At 44.2% G+C, this 27,762-nt stretch overlaps 3 protein-coding genes across 5 annotated transcripts in view; 2 read left to right on the top strand and 1 right to left on the bottom strand.

The window, feature by feature from the left end:
- The window catches only part of Fam47e (family with sequence similarity 47 member E), a 41,017-nt gene extending 36,221 nt beyond the window's left edge, over nt 1–4,796 (top strand). The window contains 2 exon segments of the mRNA XM_076926494.1: nt 851–928; nt 3,350–4,796. Of these exon segments, the coding sequence (XP_076782609.1) occupies nt 851–928; nt 3,350–3,448 (177 nt within the window). The 3' untranslated portion in view covers nt 3,449–4,796.
- Nucleotides 4,797–15,106: 10,310 nt separating this feature from the next.
- Stbd1 (starch binding domain 1) lies at nt 15,107–18,643 on the top strand. Its single transcript, XM_076926492.1, has 2 exons — nt 15,107–15,395; nt 16,920–18,643. Exons 1-2 carry the CDS (start codon nt 15,176–15,178, stop codon nt 17,723–17,725), a joined length of 1,026 nt encoding a protein of 341 aa, XP_076782607.1. The 5' UTR covers nt 15,107–15,175; the 3' UTR covers nt 17,726–18,643.
- A 1,802-nt stretch (nt 18,644–20,445) lies between these two features.
- Ccdc158 (coiled-coil domain containing 158) overlaps nt 20,446–27,762 on the bottom strand; it is a 59,044-nt gene continuing 51,727 nt past the window's right edge. For 2 of the 3 annotated variants that reach the window (XM_076926488.1, XM_076926487.1), the window contains 4 exons: nt 24,969–25,036; nt 23,603–23,764; nt 21,815–21,922; nt 20,446–20,687 (listed from right to left, as the gene is read on the bottom strand). In XM_076926488.1, the coding sequence (XP_076782603.1) occupies nt 20,611–20,687; nt 21,815–21,922; nt 23,603–23,764; nt 24,969–25,036 (415 nt within the window). In that variant the 3' untranslated portion in view covers nt 20,446–20,610. The remainder of the gene's footprint in view (nt 20,688–21,814; nt 21,923–23,602; nt 23,765–24,968; nt 25,037–27,762) is intronic. The other variant, XM_076926486.1, reaches the window with a different exon arrangement.

The raw sequence follows: 27,762 nt of genomic DNA, 5'->3' as shown, positions 1-27,762 counted from the left end.
GTAGTCGAAGCTGGCCTAGGACTTGTGATCCTCTTGCTTCACCTTCCCAAGGGTCAAGATCATAGCATGTTCTGCCATGCCCAGCCTACAGTGTTGCTGGTAAACCACATTTTCATAATGCCCAAGGGAAGATTTAACTTCTGCACCGAAGGTGTGACTGTGAGTGAGCCATTATGACAGTCTCACCAAGAACACAAGGGTTCTCACTATCCTTGACTGACTGTGTTTGGAAGGTGAAATGACCTTAAAGAGTTGAATTGCAGTATGCAAATTTCTACATCCGCTTTTGTTTTGTTTTGTTTTGTTTTGTTTTGTTTTGTTTTGTTTTTGTCAGAGTTTCTCTGTGTAGCTCTGGCTGTCCTGGAACTTACTCTGCAGACCAGGCTGGCCTTGAACTCAGAAATCCGCCTGCCTCTGCCTCCCAAGTGCTGAAGTTAAAGGCGTGCTCCACCACCGCCCAGCTCTACATCCGCTTTTTTAGTTCAAATAAATGCTAAGAAAACTCCAAGAGATGCTTGAATATTCAGAGGAGGGGATTGAAACAGGCCCGTTTTGATCGGTGTGATAGCTCGCTTGCCTCCCTCATTAAGAAATATCAAATAAGTTAGTTTCTAGACATCCCAAGTCAAAAGTTTTACTTGTTTATTCTTCATACAAGGGTAAGGGGAAAGAAAGGGCAAGAGGATGGAATCAGAAGCTCTCCTCTTCTGACTGACATACTGATGTAACTGGCAAACTGACATAACTGGTGAACCCCATGGTGAGAAGGAAAAGTGCTCGCTCGCAGGGAGGAGCTTCATGGAAGTTTCTCCCCAGATTTTTCACTGGCTCTTTTAAACTGCTCTTTCAGGAGCAGCTGCTTGTAGACCTGCGTGGGACAGCAGCCTCTAAAGACTTCATTCTAAGCAGGGGCTACAGGATGCCCAGGGTGAGTTATTTTGCAGAACCCTGCTGAGAGCTTTGAAGACAGCTGTGGATGAGAAGTACCCTCCCTGGCATCCACTAAGCCTCAGGAAGGATGCATCAAATAAAAACTCAGCGTTGCTTTCCAGATGGGGCCCTTTGGTTAATGCCACTGTAGAGGTGCCATCTTCCTACTGCTTTGAAGTCTGCTATCCTCTGGACCAAAGTAAAGGGAGTCGAGATGCAGAGCTTGCAGAGCCTGTTACTAAGACAGTATGTGCTCTCTAGGAACTTCTTAGGGCTCCAGAACTTTCAGGTCTAATGACACAGTTACATGGCTTGGGTCAGCATGAAATGGAGTGGGCACTTAAAATCCGTATCACGCAGCATGAGCTCTGTCTAAACAGAAACACAGTAAAAGTTCATGTCTGGGGGTCTCTCAGCTTCTGTCCGCTCTCTCCCTGATCCAGGCGTGGCCTGTAATATAGAAAGGGTGTGCCAGCCTTCTTCCATAGGGCAGGCTCACACACACCTCCAACACAAAGATCATAGCAAGAGATCAGCTGAGTAGACCACAGCAAGCTGTGTACCCAGACAGCAGGACCCCAGGCATATGGTGTCATAGCTAATGACAGTCCATGCATGTGTCCACCACTGTGTCCCTCAGGTTCCCAGGAGGACGGGATAGCCAAGGTACTCACTCAGATGTTAGAAACGGGACACTGAGCCTCTCTCTCTCTCTCTCTCTCTCTCTCTCTCTCTCTCTCTTTCTTTAATGGTTGTTGTTTTGAGATAGGGTCTTCTTGTGTAGCCCAAGCTAGCCCCAAACTCGCTATGTACCTGATGCTGCCCCTAACTTCAGATTTCTGTGATCTGCTATCCGAGTACAAGACTTATACCACAGTACCACAGCTGGCTTGGACTCTATTTCTCAAGAGTGATAGAACTAAGAGTGGCTTGTATTTAATGTTGAATAAATGAACATATTGAGCATGCTCAGAAACAGCCTGGCTTTAGGCAAGTTTAAAGCATGAGGCTGAGATTTAGTGTTGAAACACTCCGTCATAAATTTCAGTGGAGTTTCTCCTTCAGCTCAGAGCATCAGTGACAGGCCCCTAACTATATTTACTTATACTCTCTGTATAGTCTATCATACTGGGTTTGACATATATACAGTAGCTACTTGATCTTCATATAAAGCCCACTTAAGTGTACTTGTATATCTTTATATAGAGAGTATATAACTATGCTTGATATTTATACTATTACAACTTCCTTCTTTCATTCAGTGACCAAGCCAGCTCAGTCAGTCAACAGGGTCTCTCAGGAGGGAGTAAGGTTTGAAAAGAAAAGACAAGTAGACAACAGTATAACATGAGCCCAGCCAGTACTGAGGAGCCTTGGTATTTTTTTCCCAGTCTACTTTTACACCATTCTAATTACTTGTAAAGGGTCAGTTCTAGGTCAAGGAACAAACAAAGCATAAGCAAAATAGTCAAGGAACAAACAAGACAACAAACCAAGTCCTGCAGTATTCAGGGACTTATCAAGATGATAAGCCTACATCCTTGTCCTAACCCAAGGTCAAATTTTTGCCAATATCCTTGAAGCGGCACCAAGAGAGCTCCACAATTCAGATTTGTCCCTGCTGCTGTAATTCATCCTGTTGATACACACATAGATTGACAGGGGCAGATGGGAACATGTCTAACATACTGGCAGTACTCTCTGCTGCACAAACTCCAGAGAGTTTGTACCCCTGCATAAAGGTGAGACACTTGAGAACACAGTCACATAGACTCTGGCACTATTTTGCCCCTTTTTCTTATATCCTGCAGCTACTCCCCTACTGAAAACCTTTCATGTGAAAGAGGGAATTCATCTTAGTATATGAAGTGAGATGTGGTAAACACTTGTAATCCCAGCACTCAAGAGGCTGCAGCAGGGAGATGGCTGTGAGTTCAAGGCCAGTCTGGGCTACAGAGTGAGCCCCTGTCTCAAGAAAATGAAAAAAAAAACAAATGTAAATTACATACAAATGTACATATATGCAAAATCACATCAGTATGTATATATTTACATACTGTCACTTAAATATATATGTGAACATTCATTCTTTCTGACCCATAATGTATTCTGTGTATATATGCATTCACATCAATCATATCACAGGGGAGCATATTCTTGTGTGGATATATACCAGTGTCTGTACATTGTCCACAGTGACCCAGCTAGATCCCAGGCCTCTAACAGCATAAGCTTTTGCTGAGCTGGGCTGGCCCAAGCTGGGGCACAGGCCGAGGGTGAATTCAGTCTGAGTATTTATGATACTGAACAACTGCTTCTCACTCACTTAAAACGTCTAGCCTAAGGAAATCTGCCCGAGTGAAGTGTTTAGTTTTTAGTTGGCATTCTAATGAAGAGACTTTCTCTTTTTACCCTGTAGTTCCTTGAGAAGATGTATGCGGAGGAGAAAAATAAATCTGAAAATATTAAGACTCCTAAAAACCTCACACAAACAGAGAGGAATCCTGGGAGAAGATGAGTCAGCTTTTATTGACAGCGTACCTGGATACTGCTCCATTGTTTTAATTATTAAGTAGAATAATTATTAAGCAAGTGCCCTCTGTGGAAATTTCAACCTGGCAGCATCCATGAATATAAAACCCAACACAAATGTCTTTCTAAACAGCTTTCTAAATGCTTTAGTTGATCATTTTTGTATTATTTTTACATATGTATACTGTGTATGTCTGCATGTGGGTATGTGCACATAAGTTTGGAAGCCTTCAGGAGCCAGAAGTATTGAATGCTCTGGAGCTAGAGTTACAGGGAGTTGTGAGCTACCATGTGGGTGCTGGGAATTGAACCTTGGTCCTCTAGAACAGTGAGCTCTCTCAATGACTGGTTCATCTCTCCAGCCTCCACTGACAAATGGTTTGTTTGCTCATTTGTTTGGCTTGGGTGTTTGGTCTTCTTCGGGGAGAGTCTTGCTATATAGGCCAGGCTAACCTCTGATTAGTCTTCCCCCTGTGTTAGCCTCTCAGGGGCTAGAGTTGCAGTTCTGTACCAACATGTCTGATGCACAAAACACACATTTTGTATATTTACTGACTGTGGGATCAACATTCATGTGCACTCTTCTCACACTTTCATGTTATGAAAATTACATAAGTGTATTAATTTTTTTGTAAAAAGAAAATCATATATAAAGTCACAATTACTTTATTGTTACTACTCTGAGTGAGAACCTGACACAGAATGAGTGCCTCTTTTCTTTCTTTCGAGTATTATTTTCTTTCATCAAGTTAAAGTAACTGAGGTGTTTTTCTTCCCAGTCTTGCTAAGAAATGTGTACTTGCTGTGGAAGGTCATAGGTCAAAAGCTTAAAGGAAAACCAAGCTAACATGTTTCATTGCTTTTTAAAGATTAAAATTGTGTGTGTGTGTGTGTGTGTGTGTGTGTGTGCCCACAGAGGTCAGAGGAGTATGTTGGATCCCATGGAGCTGGAGTCACAGGCAGTTGTATGTTGTGTTATATAGGTGATGAGAGCCAAGCTTAGATGCTCTGCAAGAGCAGCAAGCGTTCTGAAACCCTGAGCCAACTCTCTAACATTTACAATGTAAAGAAATGATTATCTGGGACAGGGGGCAGGGTTGGAGAGCTGGATGGATCAGTGGTTAAGAGTACTGGCTCTTCCAGAGAACTAGGGTTCAGTTCGCAGAGCACCCACATGGCAGCTCACAATGTTCTGGAATTCCAGTTTCAGGAAATCTGACACTCTCTACTGGTGTCTGTGGGCACCAGGCATGCATGTGGTATACATACATGTATACAGGCTGTACAAGTGTAAATAAATATTTGAATTAAAATGACTTTAGAAACCAAAACAATTATTATTTTGTGTATGTGCTTATGGTCGTGCACACGTGGGTGTGGAAGGCTATTGTTCTTCGTGAACCATTTTTTGAGGCAGGGTTTCTTACTTGGACCTGAGCTCATTAATTCAGCGAAGCTGGCCACCTGGTGAGCTCTCTGCCTGCTCCCCTTTCCCACATTGGGATCACAAGCCACACTGCCATGGCTTTCTACATAGATGCAGGGAATCGAATGTGGGTCCTTATACCTGCACAGCAAGCATTCGCCACTCTTCAGGTCCTCCCATTCACATCTCAATCATCTTCCACAGAATACACTTTAAGTTTGGTTACAGTAGCACACCTGTAGTTGGGAAAAGTTTTTGGGAACTGTTTGTTGTGTGTACACGACGTGGCAGGGAAGAAAATGTGTAACAACTGAGCGTGTTCATTTCTACACCTGGTGTAATTTCTAAACCATTTCCCTCATCCTTTTCCTGTTCCACGTGCTTGCTCTTTTTAGCCAACCATTTGACTGATGGGATCTGTTGGTCAATAGAATGGCCCAAACATTTTTTTTTTAAGGTTGCACTTTTGCTTTATTGCTAAGAGACTCAGATGCCCAGCTTACCAGCCAACACTCCTAGATGCCGATTTACAGTCAAGGTCTGCAGCCAACTCAACATGCTCTGCAAAAAGGGAGTCAGAAGGGAAAGGGTTAAACCCTTATGACTAAAGCACTTCAGCTCTGGAGAAAGGTGGACCTGCAGATGAGAGGACCTTTGTGACTAGTACTCACAAAACGTTCCTTACAAAACCAGAACGAAAGGAAGAGCACACCCTTATCCCCAGAAAGTGGCCCAAACATTTATCCACAAAGGTCGGAGCCTCAGAGATCCTCACGTTGGTTTTTTGTTTTGTTTTGTTTTTGGTTGGTTGGTTGTTTTTTTTTTTTTATAAGACATGGTGGAACTCCAAGGGACTCTGCTATCTTTTCAATCATTTTCCTCATTAGTGAAGTCTCCTCACTCTAACACCAAGAGCGTTCTTTTCAGTCCTGTTGTTGTTGTTTTGAGACAGGGTTTCTCCATGTAGCCCTGGCTGTCCTGGAACTCACTCTGTAGACCAGGCTGGCCTCGAACTCATAGATCTGCTTGCTTCTGCCTCCCCAGTGCTGGGATTAAAGGCGTGCACCACCACCACTTGGATTTTTCCATCCTCAAGCAGCATGAGGAGACTACACTGACCAATTGGTGGTGATTGCTGCTAAGTTATCCAAGCATTGCTGTTTTCTGCTGCTGTGGGCCTTTTCAGGCTTTTAGACCCATAGTTCAGTCCTAGAGCTAAGGAACAGTTCTTTCTTACACGGTTGTTAAGGAGGTATTTCTCCTGATGTCACCCTTACACTCAGACCTGCACACTGAGAGTACAGAGGAAAGAGTGGGTGTTGGCTCCTTGGAGACAGCTGTTGCTCAGCCTCTGGGTGACACTGGTCCCAGGGTTCTCTGAAATCTGCTGGTGCTCAAGCCCCTTACACAAATGATAAAGTGCCTGCTTGTGACCTACATGTGCCCCACCCTGCACTTGGAATCATAGCTACATTACATTCAATTCCTAGCACAATGCAAATTAAGATTCGGTTGTTACACTGTCCTGTTTAGGGAGTAACGGGAAGAAACAGCTGTCTGTCCGTGTTCAGTAAGGACAAAACGCGTTCGAATATTTCAACTCTGTCTAACTGTGAGGGTGCAGAACATGCAGGCACAGGATGGGCAGTGGTGCTGCACTTCGTAAACATTGCCTCCCAAGTGGAGCTTGGGGTCTGGAATACAACGTCTATGTGCATCGTAGTGTAGGCATTGCCTCCTCACCTTTGCTGTAAAAATAGCTTCTGCACTTTGTATGGTAGCTCGTGCCTATAATCCTAGCACTCCAGAGGCTGGGGCAGGAGTGCCAGGAATTTTAGGCCAGTGTGGTCTATTCTGTTCTGAATTATAAAGTGATGATGATGATGATGATGATGATGATAGTGGTGATGATGATAGTGGTGATGATGATAGTGGTGATGATGATAGTGGTGATGATGATCAATTAGGTTTCTCAATGAGAACCAGTATGGTGTGAAAAGCCAAAGCGGTGAACAAGCATTCAGTAAGTCTATAAAAGCTGATGTGGGTGGATGTCCATTAAGCAAGGTCAGCAAATCTAAGCCCAGAACAACCTTCCGGAAAAAAAAAAGATGAGGTACTGTTCTTCCTGAAGACTCCTTCCGTCTGCAGCCACCACGACCCCTTCAAGTGTTCAGGGTTGTATTTGTGGAACAGGGTGGAAAATGTTGGACAGGGGACGGAATGGAGGACACTTTACAGAAGCCTTTAATAGAGTTTTACAAGAGGTTAAGTCATGGATTCCAACTGACACCAAGTGGCACAGAAAACAGACAGTACTGCAAAGATCATTGTTGATCAAGCAGTATCCGAATGATGTCTTCCAGACTTACAGTGGATATTCGTTTCATAAGATGGCTCTCAACCTCCCTTGCTGTTTTTAGCAAGTAAGTGGCACATGTGGAAACACACATGCATTGCTCTGGGTGAGGGGTGTGGGAGAACACACAGGACTGCATCTATGCATTTAGTGGGGAGCTGGGAGGTCCAAGGCAAGTAAGGCAAGGCTGGAACATTGTTCTCTTAAAAGAAGTTTAAACAAACAGGCTGAGCACACAGTAGGACAGCAGCCTTAAAGTGACCTCAAGGCACATTGTTAACTCTGGATGAGAGGTCCAGCAAAAGTTCCCGTCTCTTAGAACGTTCGAGATGCTTTTATCATAATTAATCGCCTCAGCTCATGAGCCGAAGGCTGGGAAGCCCAAGATCCTGTAGCTGTATCTCATGAAGTCCTTCTTGGTAGTTAGAGCTCTGCCAAATCCCAAGATGCACTAAAGCCATGGAACCATTGGGTTAGGACCGCAGTTTCATGGTCTCCTTTAACTCTCAAACGTCCTGCCTCTGAATTCCAGTCTGATTGTATTTCTCCCTTCTTAAAACCTTACAACAAAGCTCCTATTTAAAAACAAGTCTTATTGAGGACATCCAAATTATAAAAGGGCTAAAATGGTTAAAATGCTAGGAAATTTCTGTCTTGATCTTTAGCACCACCCTGGAACTGGGCTGTAATGTCCAGCTGCTGACATCAAATTGTGTTGGCTTCTTAGTCAGTTGGTGGGACCTAGAGAATATCCCATGAGGTGAGAAGAGTAGGATGGGGGAGGCATCACAGTAAGGCAGGTGAGGTGCACTGTGCAACTGATCACATCTTCGACTTCTGCTCCATCCCAATTCTGTACTGAAGTCTTCCAGGAGGCCATGAGGGCAAGGTGGTTAGGTAATTAGACATGGGACTTTGCGGCACAGGGCCTGGGTTCTAAAGGCTTTGGCACTTACCATCTGGATGATCATAGGCAGATTGGTTGTGCTGTCTCCTCTTGTCCTCCTGTTTCCAGTAGGAATGATGGCAATGACAACAGTTCTATCTCTAGTGATGTGTGAGCATTAGGGAAGCAATACAAGTATTTAGAACAGACCCTGGCGCATCACTCACACATACTAAATGTTAGCTGAGACCCAGACAGGGACCCTCAGCTAACCCCTGGTCAAAGATGGGCACCTGTCACATGGCCACCAACTGTCTCGGGATCACCCTGCTGGATTTAACTACTGACCAGCGAGAAACCAAGGGAACAGTTTTGTGTCACCGGATTTGTGGCTCGGCTGCAGAACACTGAGTGCCCGAGCTAGGACTTGTTGAAGTTCTATTCAGAGCCCTGCCTGCTGAAAATGCTTTGAGCACACTGGCTCCGAGCGCTCGGAGGGCTAGGATGCCTTCTTGAGGGACATGCTGAGCTCAAAGTTGGCAGCTTCTCAGACCACTGAATGAATGAGCTGAGGTAGCATATCTAAATTAGGCCTCCTGACCACTTCACAGCCCTCGGGATAAGAGCAAGTATAAATGTGGCTTCCAAAATCCAAGTGGAAGTATAAGCAGCCTACAGTCATCCAGTATAACCAACATGCAGACGAAGTAGCTATAAATAACGTGGGAGCATAGAGATTAATATAATGTTGTTTAACTAGGTGATGGTCTTCACTTGCTGCCTATACGTATCACTGACTTAACTGAGATACGTGTGTCTGAGTGTTAGGAATGAGAGTTTGCACCTACCTGCTCTCTCAGTTCCTAAATGGCTTTGTGGATTGCTACCCTGTCTCTGGCACACTTAGCCATCCTAAGAGTCAAGGCTAAGATGCATGTTAGGGGTGAAGAATAAAGACAACAGTTTCCCTTCCATTTCCCAAAGCTGTTCCACAAAGTTCAGCCCAGAGTCCTCACGGAAGCCGGGGAGGCCTTGCTGCACGGGGATAGGGAAATGTCTTCGGTAAAGGAAAACACTTCAGTTCAAGTTGGCTGGGAAGCAAACAGCAAACTGGGATTAGATGTCCTTGAGAGTAATTCCAGGGGCATCATGAAAAGGTGGTGGAGCTCTCTTACCCTCTGCCCCTTCTCTTCCTTTCTCCCCTCCCCCTCCCAGGTCAGCCTCTCTCTCTCTCTCTCTCTCTCTCTCTCTCTCTCTCTCTCTCTCTCTCTCTCTCTCTCTGTGTGTGTGTGTGTGTGTCTACTCCCTTCCCAACTCTACTTCCCATGCCCTAAATAAACTCTATTCCATACCAAAAAAAAAAAAAAAAGATGGTGGGAAGTCATTGGGGCTAAGATGTGTGTCTGACTCCGGGGAGAACCAAGACTGGGGTAAGAAAATCTTCCACCCCAACTTGAGGCAGATAGAAGTTCCAGAAGCTCACCCCAGAGATTGCCAGGAGGACCATCAGCCTGCTACTCCTGCCATGCTTAGTCCTGGGCTAGGAGGAGCCTACAGGTGAGCAGCACAGCCTCAGTGTGACAGTGGACCATATTCATGGAAGCATCTGGCTCCAGGAACCGCTGCTGCTGCTGCTGCTGCTGTTTCTTCTTCTTCTTCTTCTTCTTCTTCTTCTTCTTCTTCTTCTTCTTCTTCTTCTTCTTCTTCTTCTTCTTCTTCTTCTTCTTCTTCTTCTTCTCCTTCTCCTTCTCCTTCTCCTTCTCCTTCTCCTTCTCCTTCTCCTTCTCCTTCTCCTCCTTCTCCTTCTCCTTCTCCTTCTTCTTCCTCCTCCTCCTCTTCTTCTTCTTCTTCCTCCTCCTCTTCTTTTTCTTCTTCTTCTTCTTTGATTTATTTTATTTATATGAGTACACTGTTGCTGTCTTCAGACACACCAGAAGAGGGCATTGAATCCCATTACAGATGGTTGTGAGCCACCATGTGGTTGCTGGGAATTGAACTCAAAACCTCAAGAAAAGCAGTCAGTGTTCTTAACTGCTGAGCCATCCTTCCAGACACGCCCACCCCCAGTTATTCTTATTAAAGTGACTGAGTGACATAGTCCCACGGATTGAGAGTTTGGGGCACTTTAAGCCATTTTCATCTTTCTTTATGCTCCCACGTCAGCACTGGGGACTCAGCCTTTCTCAGGCAATGCTTCACATATGAGCGCTGAAGAAGTGATACATTCGAGTTCCATTGTGGGTAATTGGGATAGAACCCAGGCCTCGCAGTGTTAAGCCCATGCTGGTCACTGAGCTTGGCCTTAGCCCTGGAGCCCTGAATACAACTGATCAGTTACAGACACGGGTAAAGCTATCCCAGGCTTGTGAGTGGTGTCCAGCATGGTGAGTGGATGTAGTCTCGGGGACCAAGCCCCTCATCTGTGGAACTGGTAATGTCTCCAGGTAGATTCTGCCAGACTTGAGCTGAATAAGAGGATATTTTGCTAATTTTGCTGAAGAAGAACTTGCTGGGTGGATATGGAAAAGTCCCATACATCTGATCACAGAAGTTGTCTGTGTTCATGGTGTAAGAGCAGAAGAAAAATGAGGTTTCTCCTGCAGGCCACACATGCTGATGAGGGATAGGTGGTGGGGTCCATGCGCTGGTCATTTCATGCAAGGCTTCTGACTATGCCTGTTAACTTTCCCAGCTTCCCCAACCATTTTCTTGCCAAGCTTTGTTTCTGGGATAGCCGCAGATATCTTCCTTGAATTTGCCCCTTTCTGATTACCAGTGACTTTGAGACTCTATGTTTGTTTCTTCAGTCTGTGGATACCTGCGGTTAGCTCAGCCCAGATGTGAAGAAAAGAGTGTCTTTCCTTCCCCTTATCTTGTCAATGTGGGCGAATTTGTTGGATATTTGCATATTAGTAATTTGTCTTCTAGACAATACAGACATCTGCCCTTGCCTGGTGCTATCTGGTAACTTTATCTTAGCGTCCTCCATTGGACGTAATTATATCAAAACAGCCTCCTATGTCCAGTACTCTAATGGTGATAGTGTCTTGAATTCTTTTTCTTAGCCTTATACTTTCACTATTTTCACGGATTGGTGATTTTTATTCCATTTGAAACACAGTTTAAAGCAGTACAACTAATTTAGCTCCGCCCCCACTAACCTAGCTCCGCCCCCAGCCCGCCCTCTCCTACCCCACGATGAACTAGCTAGTTTTTCCAATACAGATTCTCCATTTCTAAAGGTTTCATCATTACCAAGCAGCTCAGCCTGGAGTCCATTCAGGTGCCGAGATGAGTCAGAGGTTTGCAAACAGTTGCAGTTAGAAAATGTCTCTACGAAACCTGAGCCTGGGAGGCTCCAATGTGACTGAGCTGCAGAGAGGGTTTGCCTGTGGAGAATGTCATGTGGAGACACAGGCGCAGAGTTTGACAGAAATGCACAGGTGTTGTGGTACATCCCCCAGAGAGCCAGGGCTTGGAGAGAGAGGAACTGGAAACCAGCAGCACGTCTGCAATGCTGGAATATTCTCGGAAGGCAACCATGATGTCACCCATCCAAATTCACACACTTACTTCTAAAAGGTATGCGTTGAAATGTGAACATGGTTTAAGCATCATCAGGATTTGGTATAGCCAGAGCCTCTGGGCTCGGAGATCTGGGATCAAATCTCCTGGTTGGCCAAACCCTGGATGACCTTGAGCAGATCCTCCTCTGTTGAGATATTCATGAGATAATTCTGCGGAAGCACTTAGCCAGGGGCCAGCATCAGTTACATCAGTTAGGCACTCAGTGGAAAGCAACAATAAAAGCAAGGGCGTATTAGATGGTAGAGGAGGCACTCCAGGGAACACAACGAACAAAAACCAAAAATCTCCGACTATCCAGGGATTCGTGAGCTAAAGGAGGAGACAAGTTACAAAAATAAGTACATCCTAAGAAAACCTCACACCTTGTGCTAAGAAGTTCATATGTTCAGAATTCAGGTAAAAAAAAAAAATGGCATATCCATCTGAGACATGGTAGGTTCTGAATGGAGTTCTTAGCTGAGGAAAGCAATACCAAGTTTCAGGAAAGGTTTTGAGCAGAGTCAAGCAGAGAATCGTTGTAGAGTGCAGCAGTCTGAGCAGACGGAGGTACACAGATGAGGTCTGAACCAGGGTGCAGACATTGAGACCAACAACACAAAGGAGAGCGGAAAGGGAGACTTCACTCTGTCCCACCCTTGAAAACTTCTCTCCAGATGGAGACAGCTGGTAAGTAGGGAGAGGTTTTGCACACCAAGCAGCTCATGGGCTTGGTGTTCAACTTGATGTCGTCCCATTTAACACAGTTCTGACTCTCTACCTGAAGTCGGTTTTGATCTCATACTTTAAAGGGCTCAGTTTAAGATTCTCTCCATTTCAACAATCAATCACAAGACCACGAGTTTCCTGTTTCTATTGACTGATGAACTTCTGGGATCTAGCAACCTTTTCCCTGGGTTTCAAGATTTGCTAGAATTCAAGGAAATACTATTTTAATTTCTTTCATCTATTTCTTTCTGACTATCCACCTACCTATCTTCTTTTTTTGTAATCGTAAATTCACAGAACTCAAGGAAACTGTAGGCTTATGCTCACTGGTTTGTGATGGAAGGTACATGCTACAGTTTGGATATTCCAAACTGTATTTGGTGAACCCAAGTTCACCGTTAAATCTCTAATTAAAGACATGAAATATAGTGGACAAAGAACACATCAAGTTCTATGTATGTTGTGCTAGAAGGCACGTGGGGATCTATGTAAGTTGAGGAAGCCACTGTGACTGGAAAGGGTCAGTGAGGGCGGGACCTGAGAGATCACGGGGACAGGTTTTTGCAATGAGATGTAGAATCTTTGGGGAGTTTCGTGAAGGCCTGACACGGTTGCAGTTGGATCTACTAGCCTCTAGTTTGAAGACAGGCAGTGCATAGGGGCTTGCGACTCAGTTTAGCCTGTAGTGATGCCTTCACCTAGGTGAGTTGGAGTGTATGTATTTATCATGCAACTCACCCTTTCTCTTCTAATTATGCTTCTCTATATATCTGTGTGTCTCTCCCTCCTCCACCTCTCTTCCATCTCTATCTTTCTGACTATCTACCTATCTTCTTGGCTTGGATCTTAAATTTTAAAAAAATTTTTAAATTAATTTTTAAGTATACTTTGAGCACATTCTTTCCTCTCTGTCAGCTCATCCCAGACTCTCCCTGTCTTCTTACCCACCCAACTTCATGTTCTCCCCTCCACTTTCTCAAAAAAGAAAACAATAAAAATGAATATCAAAACACAAACTTAAAAAAAAAGAAAGAAAATTAGTAAGATCAAAAAAAAAAAAATCAAACAAAACGAAAAGTACACACACGGGCCCCAAACAAAACCTGGAACCTGTGTGTGTGGACCATCTACTCCTGAAAAGTGGCTGATACACCCAGTGAGACTCCGTTGGAGAAAACTGATTTTCCCCTTCCAGTGGACATCAATTGCAAGCGGCTTCTTGGTCAGGGCTGGGACTTGGCATTCACTTCCCCGATCCCCCTCAGTGCTGGGATTCTGTCTGGTTCGGGCTTGCGAAGGTGTTGTTCAAGCTATCACAATTTCTGTGAGTGCCTAAGTGTATCAAGTCCTGTTGTGTCTGCAAGGCACTGTCGTCTCTTAGAATCTTTCCACCTCCTCTTCCACTTAGATCCGTGAGCCTTTAGGGGAGGAATTTAATAAAGCCATCCCATTTAGGACTGAGTGCTCCAAAGTCTCTCTCTACACGGTCCAGTTGTGGGTCTCTGTTCTGAGCTTCTCTGAGAAGGGCTGAGTGATGTTCTGATCTATAGGTATATCAGTATTCCATTGGAATATTAATTTAATGATAAAGCAGGAGCCGTTGTACTGCTCTGTTCTCCATCTATCTACCCACTCTCTTAGGAGTTGCAGCCGATGCCGATGCCGATGCCGAGAGAGGAGCGACCTACCAGGAAGTCCTTATCAAGAGATGCTGTGTAATCTCTTGTGATCTCAGGGATCCAGCAAGGAACACTGTTGAGTGATTGATCCCCTCTCCCCCCAGAGGGAGCCAGGTAAGCGATAATTGCAAGGCATATACTTTCCAGCTATGGCCTCAGCAACAGGATGTGAGTATGTGTTTAAGGGAAAGACTCCAGGTCAGAAAAAGCCCTGGCTCCTTACCCTGAAGTAGGTGTGGTCCTTCCTTCACAGGACTTCTGCTGTGTGAGGATCAATTTAAGTTCATACACAAAATACTTTGAGAATATGATGCTTTGATAATGGTCTGCTGCTTTATTAATATTTACTTGCAGGGGCTCCATACCTGGGCAATATCCAGTTCAGCTGGGTGGGTGTGCATTGTGCAGCACCACGCTTGGCGAAAAAGAGATTGGAGGGGAAATGCAGGTTGATCCACTCCTGTAAGTTCCCACTGGAGATGCATGAGGATCTCTAGTTTGAGGCAGCCTGGGATATGTAAAGACTTATAGGCTAGTCTGGAACCTTTTTTAAAAAGAGTGTAGGAGGTTCTAGGAGGAAAGATGGACAAGATTGGTGGAGGTAGTGGACCTTTATGTAGATCATTACATAGAGGTTGAGAAAGCTGGGAAGGGAGTGGCGCTTCCTCTAAGCCTCTACCACCCACCCCCCACGACCCTCATCCTCCCCACCCTTGATTGTGCTAATAGTCCAGCGAGAACCCTGGGCACCGAGCTCTCACTGGCCTCGGAGCTCCGGGAGCCCCCCAGCCTGCCTCGACGCTGTGCGTAATTGGGATCTTTTGGCGTGGGATCGAGTAGAGCGGGACCAGGCGTGGAAGGACCGGGAGCGGAGATGGGAGTGGGCGAGCTCCGGGTTGCGGGGCGGGGCGAGCGGGGCGGGGGGCGGGGCCCGGAAAGTTCGCGGCTGCCGCGGAGGGCTGGGCTGGCCGCCACGGAACCGTAAAAGGCTGGGGCGGGCGGGGTGGGTGTGGCCATGCGGGTGAACGAGCCCTGCACCGGGGCTCGTAGTCTCCCGCAGGCTCTCAGCCATGGGCGCCGTCTGGTCAGCCCTGCTGGTCGGTGGGGGTCTGGCAGGAGCGCTCATCCTGTGGCTGCTGCGGGGCGACTCTGGGGCCCCGGGAAAAGATGGGGGTGCGGAGCCGCAGAAGGGCGCACCTCCAGAGGAGGCTGCGGCCCCGGGAGGCGGTCCGGGTGGTGGTGGCAGTGGCGGCCCTGAACCTTCCGATCCGGAGCTGGTCTCCAAAGCAGGTATTCTTCCTCCCCTCGAGCCAGTTGTTTTGAAGTTCCCCGGGGAAGGGGAAACGAATGGCACCAGGAACCGTGCGGGTGGGTTCTGGTGGATCAGCTTCCCCGACCGGGGACTGAACCCTCTTCAGCCCTCATCTCGTTCCCGGGCGGTCCTGTCCTGGAGAAGCCACGCCGGTCCTCCAGAGGCCGCGCCCAGCTCCTGCCGCCTCAGCGGGCACGGGCTTCGCCGCTTGGCGCAGTGCACTAGGCTGCTTGGGGGACATCTCACAACTCTTCAGTTTCTGATGGAGCTGAGAGGGACATCTTCTGAGTCCCAGACCCTGACATACCACACCCCTCTTTAGATCTGGGGTTTATGCGCATTGAGCACTCACTTCCTACATCTGGACAGTTCTTTCAGGAAAGTAAAATTCAGCTTAGACTTGGGTCATGAAGGCCACTGTAGTTGAGGCTGTGCACTGGCCGCGTAAACACTTAAAACAACCCAGGTGGTGGCCTACTAGAGAATTCAGCTTATGAGAATTGTCACCTAAGTTTAAATTTTCATTTTAGAGACCCTGCAGCCGGCAATCAGTGCGCACTGGCACAAGCTCTTACCTCCTTCCTGTGCCCTTTACCAGCTGCCTGGCAGAACTTATTTTTAGTGGTGGTCATTTGCAGCTGCTACGTGAAAATCTTTCCCACGGCTGGGTTTTAATAAACAGTTCATCTGTTTTCTTCAGAACATTGGGAATCCAGAGTGATATTTACTGACATCTCACTTCAAACCTCATCATTAAAAAGAGCCAAAAATGTAGCGAGAGTTTTCCCAACCCCCACTGATTTATGTACAGCCATAGCGTTCAGGCTTATAGGAGAGTTAGCCAGGAAAGAAACTACGTTTTTAGAGGACTTGGATTGTATAATTTTAAGAATAGTCTTTATAACTGTGTGTGTACTTATAAAGAGGGGGAGGGTGGGATAGGAGAATCAATCTCATGTTTCCCTTTTCCCTCAAGCCCTCCCAACCCCACCCATACTCAGTCTCGCTCTTGGTGTTCCCCACACTGACTGCTATGCCTTCCTGTCAGCTGGAGCTGGCACATCTTGCATTCACTTCCAAGGAGTTCAGGTGTACCCTCAGGTAGCTTTGTAGTCCTTCGTTCCACAGAAGCCAAGACCATGTGAAGCTGGGCCTTGTGCTAAGCTCCTGTCCCAACCCTTGGACAACATTTTTTTTTTTTTTTTTTTTTTTTAATGACAAGTGACTTAACTTTGGATACCTGCCAACATGGTCTGGACTGTAGGAGACTTTGCAGCTTGCCACTTAATTCTCTCACAGTGTGTGCTGAGACTCCCGAGTGTGCTTTTGATCACTGGCTCTACGTGTATGTGCTCTTAGAACAGAGTTGGGAATGTGCAAATAGGTACTTGATTTTTTTTAAACAGGGCCTTGAACTGCACTTAGAAATAAAGACTACAGCAACAAGTTTCCTGAGTTTTCCTTTACAAACCACCTAATGCTACTGCACTCTCCTTTCTTAGAGCATCTTCGAGAAAGCAATGGACATTTGATTTCTGAGAGCAAAGATCTCGGTAGCCTGCCGGAAGCACAGAGACTGCAGAATGTTGGAGCAGACTGGGGCAATGCCAGAGAGTATGTTCCCGTTGGAAAGATTCCAGACACACACTCCAGGGCCAACTCTGAAGCATCAAGAAATCAAAGCCCAGAATCTCATGTAGGAGAATGGCGACTCCCCAAAGGACAAGAAACAGCTGTGAAAGTAGCTGGCAGTGTGGCTGAGAAGCTGTCCTCCAGCAGCCTGCCCGTGGACAGAGCTAAAACAGCCAGCCTTGCACAATTGGTCAGTCAGGACCCTGTAGGCCATGAGGACTGGGAAGTGGTATCTAGGCACTCATCTTGGGGGAGTGTTGGTTTGGGTGGCAGTCTTGAGGCTTCTAGGTTAAGTCTAAATCAGGGAATGGACGCTAGCACAAACAATCTGGTGGGAGGAAGAGGCTGGGAAGTAGATGGGAAGATGGTGTCTCTGGAACCTCAGCAGGTCAGCATCCGGTTCCAGGTGCACTATACCACAAGCACTGATGTGCAGTTCATTGCGGTAACTGGAGACCATGAGAGTCTTGGGGGATGGAACACGTACATCCCACTCCATAACTGCAAGGACGGACTCTGGTCTCATTCTGTCTTCCTGCCTGCAGACACAGTGGTGGAGTGGAAGTTTGTGTTGGTAGAGAATAAGAAAATTACTCGCTGGGAAGAATGCAGCAATAGACTCCTACAGACCGGCCATGAGGATAAAGTGGTTCATGGGTGGTGGGGGATTCACTGACTCAGTTTTCAGAGCATCCAAGAGGCTATAGCAGAATGTGGAAGAGGCTAAGGCTATAGAGCACACTGTATAGTCTAAAATAAAGGTGGTGTGGTTCCAATTGTAGCCATCAGGGTTCTTTCAGATTTGCTAGTGTGGCCTTTGTCCAAAATGTAGGAAGATGTATGACTGCAGATAATGCTTCCTGTAAGCTGGCACTTGTCCCTCGTTGAATTGACTGGTTTGTGCTGCCACATCATGACTTGAGGGATTGATCATCCTAGGTAGTTGCTTTGGCTCTGCCTGAGGTATAGACTACACATGGGCAAGGAGAAACTAAGCAACTGCACAGGTACAAGGTAGAGCTCTTAGGAGCTCTTAGACTGGGAGGCTACAGTAAGTGTCATCAAACACAGCTAAAGCAACACTGTTTACATTCAGTAGTAACAGCATAGGAAACTGTGACCAGTAAGGATCAGAGTGAAACTTCCTGTTAGTTTTTATTCTGTTTTAACTGCTGAGAATAGATGAGACATTAGCAGGTATGTCTTTGTCTTAGTGGTTGAAAGCCTAATTCAGAGTTGGACATTTAGGAAGCAGAGCATGAGGGGCTGAGATGTGAGATGCTGAGGTGGCTTGAAAGGTATAGTTCTTTGAGGACTGGGAATAACAGGTCGGAGTCTGGTGCATCCCTTCTTTACCCACAATGCCCTGGTGGGACCATCTCTGCTCACTGCTCCACCTCATTCCTACTAGGTGTCAACAAATGGGCTGCCCCAGAGACATCTTTTCCATCTGTTAACTCTTTACTCTCCTTACATACCAGCAAGTGAAAATCTATATAGGACCATGATACAGAAGAATGTCTTTGCTCTGAGAAGAAATAATTAAGCTTTAAGTTATAACTGAATAAACAAATCCTGAGTTTTAATATCTTTATTCAGTGTCTCACTTATTTGTCTCAATTTTTACTCTGTAACCTAGATTTAAAGTAACTATATTTCACATATAGAGAAAAGCAAGCCTCAAATTATAGCAGATGCCGTATGGAGAGTCTTTTCCCTCCCTTGGAGAAAGTTTAAATTTTTTTTTGAGAAAGTTTTAAATATTTTTAAAAACTTTGCCTAGAAGGGAATTTTTGAGGCGGAGTTTCTTGTAGCATAGGCTTACCCCAAAATTCACTACGTAGCCAAGGATGCCCTTGAAACTGATTCTCCTGTCTTCATTTTTCAAGTACTGGGATTATAGGCATGTGCCACCATATCCGGTTTTATGCAAGCACTCTACAACTGTGGCACAGCCCAGCTTTGTTGTTTTCAAACAGGGCAGCCCAGACTGGCCTGGGACTCCCTATTTAGGTAAGGATGACCTTCAACAACTGATTTTTCTACTTCCACCTTCCAAGTGCACAAATGAAAAGAGTTTTTAATGTGTTGACAGTCCATAACCTATCAGCTAAGGCAGGGGTTTGTCCAAGATGCGCTGTGCTGACAAAAGTCAAGATTCAACTGAAAGCAGCATTAGAAAGTTTGTTTGAAGCTTTAGGCTCTCAGTACATTTAAGATAAAATCCATGCCTTCTAGAAGCTTATGAATCTTGCAGCGAGATCCTCAGAAGGCGCTGGCCATTATTTCACAAAGCTAAGTAAAACAATCTAAATAAAAGTCTCTAGAATTCTATTTGTAGTTACCTGTTGAAATTAAAGTTAACCTTTTATTAAAGCCCACTGACTTAAGAAACAAATGATGCTATGTGTATACACTTACATCACTTATAATGAAATGCATACTGATTGTAATCATGTGCTTCAGAGTGATAAGAGCAGCACAAGGTTCCTCTGAGAGAACAGGTACACCCTCCTCGGGGGCCCTGCTGGCTGCTGTGTCAGTCAGCAATGTCAGGTCTTCTGGGCAGCATCTCCCCTCCTTGTAGAGTCCCCCAGGCACCCTTCTGCCTGTGGTGCCACCTTGAGGGTCCTCCCTATCCTTGGCATCCAGGTTGTGGGAGGGAAATAACTTGAGAAAACCATATAAATTCAGTATTAACACTCTGACCTGAAGGCAGCCCACAGTTCTCTGTTCATGCTCATTCCACTGTGGGAACTGGCCAGGTGACCATCCCTAGAGGTGAGGGGCTTGGGGCTGCAACATGGCCTCCAGCTAAGCCGCTGTGTCTCCATGACAACGGTGTACTTGGGGGCATTAACCCCTGCCACATTGTCTCTAATGTCTCGGCACAGGTGAAATTCTTGTAGGTCTGTCCTTGCCTCAGTATATTTGGTTTGCACACAAATACTCTTGGTTTATTAACATTTAATTAAGGTAGACTGTATTAATTCAGTGTTAAAGTTATCTACTCATGTGTTAAAGAGTAACAAAGTATTTTCTTTCTTTAGTTTTATGCAAGAGAAGAGATTTCCAAGTTTTGATTGGAGGCACCAAAGTTTTGTTGATTATTGATATTGACAGAACAAAGACTGAGTTCAAGGTCACCAAAAAAGGCTGGTGTTTGTCCAGCATGTTGGAGTTTGTCCTTCTGTTCTTGGCTCTGTACCCCTTTACACCAGGTGAACACGTTCCCCCACTCCTGAAACTCAGAATTTGTTAAGGTAGAAAAAAAATGACTCTACTATCTCAGAACCAGTAAAACAATTTAAAACAATTATGCTAACATGCTAGAATTAGCATAAATTAATACATTATAAATATGACTTTCAAATCTACTTGGTAGTGCTCCAAGTCTTACTGTGAAAGCATTCAAAAGTTTATTTCAAAATAGAGTGTACAGGAAAGGGTATCTTTTATTAAATTTCACATAAAAAGAAAAAAGTTCCCAGGGTACTAATTATAAGTAACACCACAATTAATCGGGTGTCAGCCCTCTGTAGAGAGTGGGCAAGCAATGCATCATTTTAGTAACATCTTTTCCTGGTCTTTCACTTTCTGAATCCTCTTTTCTTGATTTCTGATCATTGAAGACATTGCTGAAATATCAATAAAACAAAGTTAGATTGTAAAATCAACTCAGGTTTTAAACCCCTTCACACTCATCTTCAAGGATAAGCTGTTAGCTTGCAGAACAGACCCACTCTGACTCTGAGGTGCATAAGACTTCAACTCAGCTAACTTCTGTAATAAATGTAACAGCCTCCAAGAAGCAGGCCTCGATAACAGAGGCATAAATCAAGAGTGTACCAGAGGAAAGCCTCCTGTCCTTCCATCTCTGGAGCCAAACTACTACTACAAGTAGTTTGGGGAATTTCTCTGTGTTCCTGTGTGCATGCACACAAATGGAAACACACAAAGGGCCTCTGCTGGTGCTGGGGACTCAGCCCATGCTCCTGCATGTGCTAAGCAAGCTCTTAACATCAAGCTCTACCTATAGCCCTGTCGTTTAAATTTTGATAAATTCTCCCCAAAAACCTTCAAAAAACTTTGTTCAGAACTCTAAGCACCGTCTTGCCAGGCATTGCATCTGGACCGAGGCACTGTTCCTATTAAACAGATGCCACATGTCTTCCAAATAGATGCCTCTGGGATGGCGTAGGCAGGATGAACTCAGCAAGTGTCAGTGTAAGTGGGACCAAAAGCAATCTATGTTCTTTTTTTTTAAAGACTCCCAATAATATGGGTAGTGCAAAATGTTTTCTTACTGCTCAGAGAGAGCTGGGTTAACATAATTTACTTGAAATTTTCTTTTAACTGCAATGTGATGTAATCTTGGTGTGTTAAAGGATGTGGGCTTTAGCATTAGAAATTGCAAGGATCAAGCCTCAGTACTATTCACTACGTGACATGGGACTTACTGTGTCGTCAGGACCCACACTCCCATGCTGCTGTGAAGGCCGCATGAAGACAAGAGCGACAGTGAGTTCAGGGGCCCAGCTGCACATGAGTGAGTTGTTAATGGATAACGCTGAGTATTATCAGTAACACGCTAACGCTTATGGTACAAATGTCTTCTGTTAGAAAAATATTTCTTGTGTGTGCGTGCGCGTGTGTCTTTCTGTGAGTTTCCCCATTGCTGGGGATTGAAGCAGGGGTTTGTTAGCTGGGCAAGTGCTCTATCGCTGAGCTAACTCCCCAGCCTGGACAGCTGTGTGAGCTGTACCTTGGTTCTTCAGCTGTAAATCTTCCACCAGGGTTTGCAGACTTTCCAGTCTGCTCTGCAGTTTTCGGCATGTTTTTCCTGTTGTTTCTAGTGACGGAGACTGTGAATCTATTAGAAAATTGCTTAGATGTGATATTAAAAGTCTATTTAATATTTCTTTTATAAATCCTCAAATTATACGTTAAACAAGTTTTCTTATGAAAAATCCAAAACATTAAAATGAAAAGGTTTCCCACTTAAATAGAGCAATACCAGCTTACTGGTTTTGTTTTAAATAAATTTCATTTACTATTATTCAACTACATAGTATTAAACTCATGAGAAGAAGTTAGTGATAGATATCCTGTAGGGTCAACTAGACACCAAACCTGAGTAGTGTCTAACTGGGGGCTTCTTGTGCGACTGTCACCTGAGTGTGGGTGGTCTATGTGGCAGAAAAGGCTGTATGCATGCAGACATAGCACAGTGACCCTACAATAAGGTGGCAGGCAGCAACGGACGAGGGCCCAGAGGCATGAAAGCTGTCTGTACTAAGTGTGCAAAGTTCTATCAATTTCTGAAAATATTTGGCTAGCAAGTGGATCTCAGTCCCCAACTAGATGAATAATTTTGAAAACACTTTTGTCGACTTACTTTTTATTCTGAAGTACCTTTTCATTGTAAATATAGTATTAAATATAATTGTCTAAATGTTTTTCAGTTCAAGAGGATGAGTGACAGTATCTTAGGAATCTTTGAAAAAAAAATATATACCATGATGCTTGGTGAGGACACAAAAACGGGGGAAATGTCAGATCACTGTGCAGAGTTACAGGCACTGCCCTCCTCAGCGATCACTCTTGACAGGTCCCTTAGCTGATCCTTGTACTTGCTTGTGCTGTGTTTGCTTTCTTTGACACAGGACATTACTATGTAGCCACAGACAGGGTAACACTGTGCTGTCATGGACTGAGCATCACTATGTAGCCAGGGATAGCCTGGGGTTTACTATGAAGAATAGGCCTTGGACTTTAGAGACCTCCTTTCTGTGTGTCCTGAATGATGACACAAAGAGCTTAGAAACAAAAGATATAGAATATAATGCATATAACAGTAAATAATAAAATGTACTAAACTGTGATTAGGTTCTGATTTTATACTTTTTTAGGATCTAGAAATATGTATGGCATAGAATATCAAAAAACTAAGATGTTTTGACTATGACACCAACCCTCGGGTGGCTTATTTCTTATCAGTAGGGATGATTCACAGAGTGATGGGCTGGTTTTGGTCACTGCAGTACAGAATGAGAGAGACTTCAAGCACAATTTAATTGACACGTAACTCACATATTTTAAGGCACTTATAGTACAAATCAAATTGTTTTTTATTTCTTTAAAAAAAAACTTTAAAAATTTGATGAAATTTTTAACAAGTTTGTATAACAAACATTTTCACTTAAAAAGATGTTGGCTAATGGAAAATCCTATTTTAACTAAGCAAGAGTGGAAAGTCTCAGTACACAAGGTATTATAAAACTATAAAACCAACAAATAACAGCAACAAAAAAAAAACAAGAAAAAGGTTCACTGTTCATGTCACACAAGAGTAAAAATGTATTTATATATAATATCTGAGCTTTTATTATTCTAAGGCATGAGTGTGTATATGAAACAGCTGTCTAAAGTTAAACACCACATTACTTATAGCGCCTAGTGCAGGCTGTATATGGGAGGAGTGTGCAGAATCCCACAATTTCCTGGATTAAGAAATCAACCAACCCCATCAACAATACCAGCTCCCTCTTACCTTTTGCAGAGTCCGGTGGTGAATGAATAGGCTTGGTAGACCGGTACTGTGATGTGGAGCCTACTGACTCCTCGGCTGAGCTAGTCAGGAGGGAGTGCACCGGAGACTTCTTAGGAGAAGAATTGAATGAACGAGAAGCTGAAATTTTCACAGATGGACTTGCTAAAATTGCATAAGAACAAAGGTAAATAGGATTAGTTAAGAACAGTGTACTGTACCCACAATGACAGAGATAGGAGGAAAATACCTAGTTTCAGGTTAGAACTTTAAAAAGTTATGTCCTAAAAATGGTTGTACCTTATGTGACGGGTTAATCTTAGTTAACTTGATTGAGTTAACTAGATTGAGAAATATCTAGAAAACAGGTAGAGCACACTTCTGAGTTGTTTGTGAGGGAGGGAGTTTCTGGAAACAAGTGGCATTTACATCAACAAACTGGATGAGCCTTATACATAGGTAGACACCTATGGATGACACCTTATACATAGGTAGCACTGTCAATGGGCTAAGTCCAGTTGGAACAAAAAGTGGTACAGAAGCTCATCCACAGTTTCATCCTTCATGGGTGAGTTTGGTTTTGATATTGCCATCACCTGGAGACATCAGGGCCAGCATTTTCACCCTAGAGTGCAGACTCAACAGGGGACTCTCTAGCCAGCGCCTGGCCTCAGCCTCTCAGTGGGGTGGGATCACTGCCCCTCTTGTCAAGATTCTTCGGCTAAGCAGCTGCTCTTCCCTGCTGTTAACTTGCAGATGGCCTTTGCAGGCTCTCCAGCCTCTGAGCATGTGTGCTAGTCTACAGTTACATAGGCATCTATATACTCGGAAACCCTAAGTGGGGAAAACTACCCACATTAATAGAGTGGTGAAAAAATCCTGACCTGGAATTCTATACTCAGTCCCTCAAAATGAGGATGAAATACACAGTCTCAGGAACTGAGAAATTTACCATCCTCAGACATACATTAAAAGCAATAAATACCAATTATACCAGTTAGAATGCAAAGAACCAAGATGTCAGCATTATCAAAGTGAATATTAATTAAACAGGAAAATACAAATAATCTGTCCTAAGCCAGGTGTGGTGGCACACATCTTTAATTTGAGAGCTTGGGAGGCAGAAGCAAGTTGAACTCTGTTTGAGGTCAGCCTGGTCTTCATGATGCCCAATCCACAGTGTTGGTACTGTAGGTGCGAGAGCCCTAACAGGCAGACAGCCTAGCAGGTTCAATTAACAGTTCAAGGTGGGGATAACTGAATGGAGCTAAAGGAAGTGAGAGTTAGTGGGGGCTTAAACACTGCTGTGTGACTTTAGCTTTCTTCTCTTGGAAGTGAGGCACCTGTACGGATTCCATTGAAAACTCACCTGTAGATGTGAACGTGAAGCAGCTAGAAGGATCATCCAGGTCTCCTGGATGCAATGCAACTGGCTCTCTGCAAACGGAAGAACAGTATGCAGGTTAACTTTGCTAATTTGACTGGGCTGAGAAACGCATGGGAGATTATCTAGGCATGCAGCTAGGGCAGGGCATCTCTGGTGTCTCCGGAGATGGCTGGATTATGGAGGCTCTCCATGAATGATGCTGAAGGAGGAGGAGGAGCCTAGTCACGGGAGGTCAGCCACTGGACACTTGTCTTTGAGGATCCCTTCGAGTATTCTCCCCACTTTCTAGTTTCCTCTTTTCCACAAGATAAACAGCTTTTCTCTGCCACATACTCCTGTTCTGAGTTCTGTCCAAACACATCCTGAACCACCTAAGCCCAAATAAAATCTTTTTCTCCTTTCTGTTGTTTCTTTCAGGCATAAGAGTCAGAGAAGCTAATGTAAATGCCAATGCAAATATTCTTTTCTGAAGCACAGCACTAAGATATATGGACCAATGGAAGCCAATGCAGGCAAACGTGATGGCTTGAAATATAAACTTAAGATGCCCAATCGTAACTGTAAGTTGTAAATGTTCTCAAACACCTGTAGTGGGAAAGCCAAAATACACTATAGTCTTGTATTCAGTACTCAAGAATGATTTCCCTGCTTCGAGACAGGGTCTATAGCACAGGCTGCTCTACAGCTCCCCATGTAGCTGAAGACCTTGAACTTTTGACCTTCCTGACCATACCGCTGAGTGCTAGGATTATTACATATGTACCCTGAGCCCTCACTAAAATCATATTAATGGAATCTTGGTTAGAAATTTTATTTTTTTGTATAATAAAAATTATAAGTACAAATCATTTTCTCATATATTCTATAAGTTGCTATTTTTTAATCACTCATTTAAAAATAAGGAAAGCAGCAGGTAGTACATACCTTAGCTTCCCAAAGGCAGGGGGAGCTGAGTTCCAGGCCAGCCAGCACTACATGACAAACAAGTGACCAGAAGGGAAACAGAAGAAACCAAAGAGAGTTAACAAGAACTCAGCATTAATAATACAAGGTTACAAACTCTAAGATACAGTCAGATCAGTGGGTGGAAACAGGCTCAGTTCTGAGACCTACAGTCTGAGTCCTCTGGGTGACTGAGCTGACGACTGTTGCTGTGACACAGGGATGTTACTAGCTTTATGTCATTGCTGTTAAGTGCTTTGTTCATAGCCATCATTATGCATGATACAAGTTAAAGCGATGACTGATGTAAAGTGAGTTGCTAGAGAACAAAAGAGGTAAAGATTAATAAGAATGTAAGTACAGCAAAGAAAAATGGCATGCCGGCTTCCCAGAAGGCTCATTAGAGAAAAGTGCTTGTACTAGCCTTGATGACCTGAGCTCAGTCTCTCATCACACAGTGCTGGGAGAGAACTGGCTCCTACAGGCTGTTTCTCTGACCTCCACACATGTGCTCTGGTACATGCATGCACACACTCACACACATACAATAAATGTGAAGATTTTTAAAGGAAAAAGTCTCCATCTCTGAAAAGCATACGGTGGAATCCTTGAAAAGCTCTACTGACAGTTGGTTATCACAATACATTTTATGCAAATGCAGATGTGAGAATCCAGGTGGCTTTGGCTATGCTAGTCATTCAGTTGTAAAATAATATCTTTCAGTGATGTTTTTATAATAAAATAAATGTTGACAATTTCATTATTGAAAGAAACAGCTTTTTCTAATCACAAAGAAACTCTGCAGTGGAGCTTTTGATACCGCGGGGAAGTAACTCTGCCCTATGCTTGTGACTGGCTTCTTCCCAGGTAGCTCAGTGTAAGTCCTCAGGGCAGTACACAGTAGTGGCTGCACACTTGTGCTTTGAGCCTTCAGAGATTACAAACTGAATGCCCTTGGCAAGTTGCTTACACAATCTGATTTTCTTCATTTCTAGCCTAAAAAGAGGAAGATAATAGCTACCACATACTTTAGATAAACAAAATGAGATAACTCTAAAGTAACTAGAAAACAGAAGTGATGGAATTATAGTTATTATTCAAAGGTACAGTGTAGTACTATATATCCAAGAAGGAAGAAAATCAATACATCACTTCTGTTTAGATGAAAACAAAGACAGAGTTAGAAAGATTCAATTTATTGTATGGTGATTATGGTGATCAAGAAACGAAATCAGCGTATTTATGATACTGACTTGATTCAGTCATTAAAAAGTATTTACTGAATTTTTTTTTGGTAGGCACTGTGTGCAACTGCTGAGGACACGGGGATGAATGAGCTCACTCATAACTTAGTCAGAGTAACTACTGCTGCCATGAACACCATGACCAAAGCAACTTGGGGAGGAAAGACTTTATTCAGCTTACCCTTCTACACCACAGTTCATCACCAAAGGCAGGCAGGACAGGAACTCAAATAAGGCAGAGACCTGGAGTAGGAGCTGATGCAGAGGCTTTCTGGCTTGCTTCCCCTGGCTTGCTCAGCATGCTTTCTTATAGAACCCAGGACCACCTGCCCAGGGTTGACACCACCACGATAGGCTGGGCCCTCTCCCATCAATCACTAATTAAGAAATGCCCCACAGGCTTGACTATAGCCAGATCTTATGGAGTCATTTTCTCAACTGAGGCTCCCCCCACCCCCCGACGACTCTAGCTTTTGTCAAGTTGACAAAACTAGCCAGTACAATAAATAAAATTTAAGTAGTTCTGAGTATGTAATCATTTTCATAATCTTTTTTTATACTTTTCTCATACAGTACATTCCAACCACAGT

The sequence above is a fragment of the Arvicanthis niloticus genome, chromosome 27 (assembly GCF_011762505.2).
Source record: "Arvicanthis niloticus isolate mArvNil1 chromosome 27, mArvNil1.pat.X, whole genome shotgun sequence".
Lineage (NCBI taxonomy): Eukaryota > Metazoa > Chordata > Mammalia > Rodentia > Muridae > Arvicanthis > Arvicanthis niloticus.
This window is presented reverse-complemented; position numbering and strand designations above follow the sequence as displayed.

Bases quoted from the DNA above. Each gene is read 5' to 3' on its own strand.
- Stbd1 (XM_076926492.1), top strand. From the start codon at position 15,176: ATGGGCGCCGTCTGGTCAGCCCTGCTGGTCGGTGGGGGTCTGGCAGGA. The intron at 15,396-16,919 runs GTATTCTTCCTC...CTCCTTTCTTAG, and splicing joins GGAGCTGGTCTCCAAAGCAG to AGCATCTTCGAGAAAGCAAT.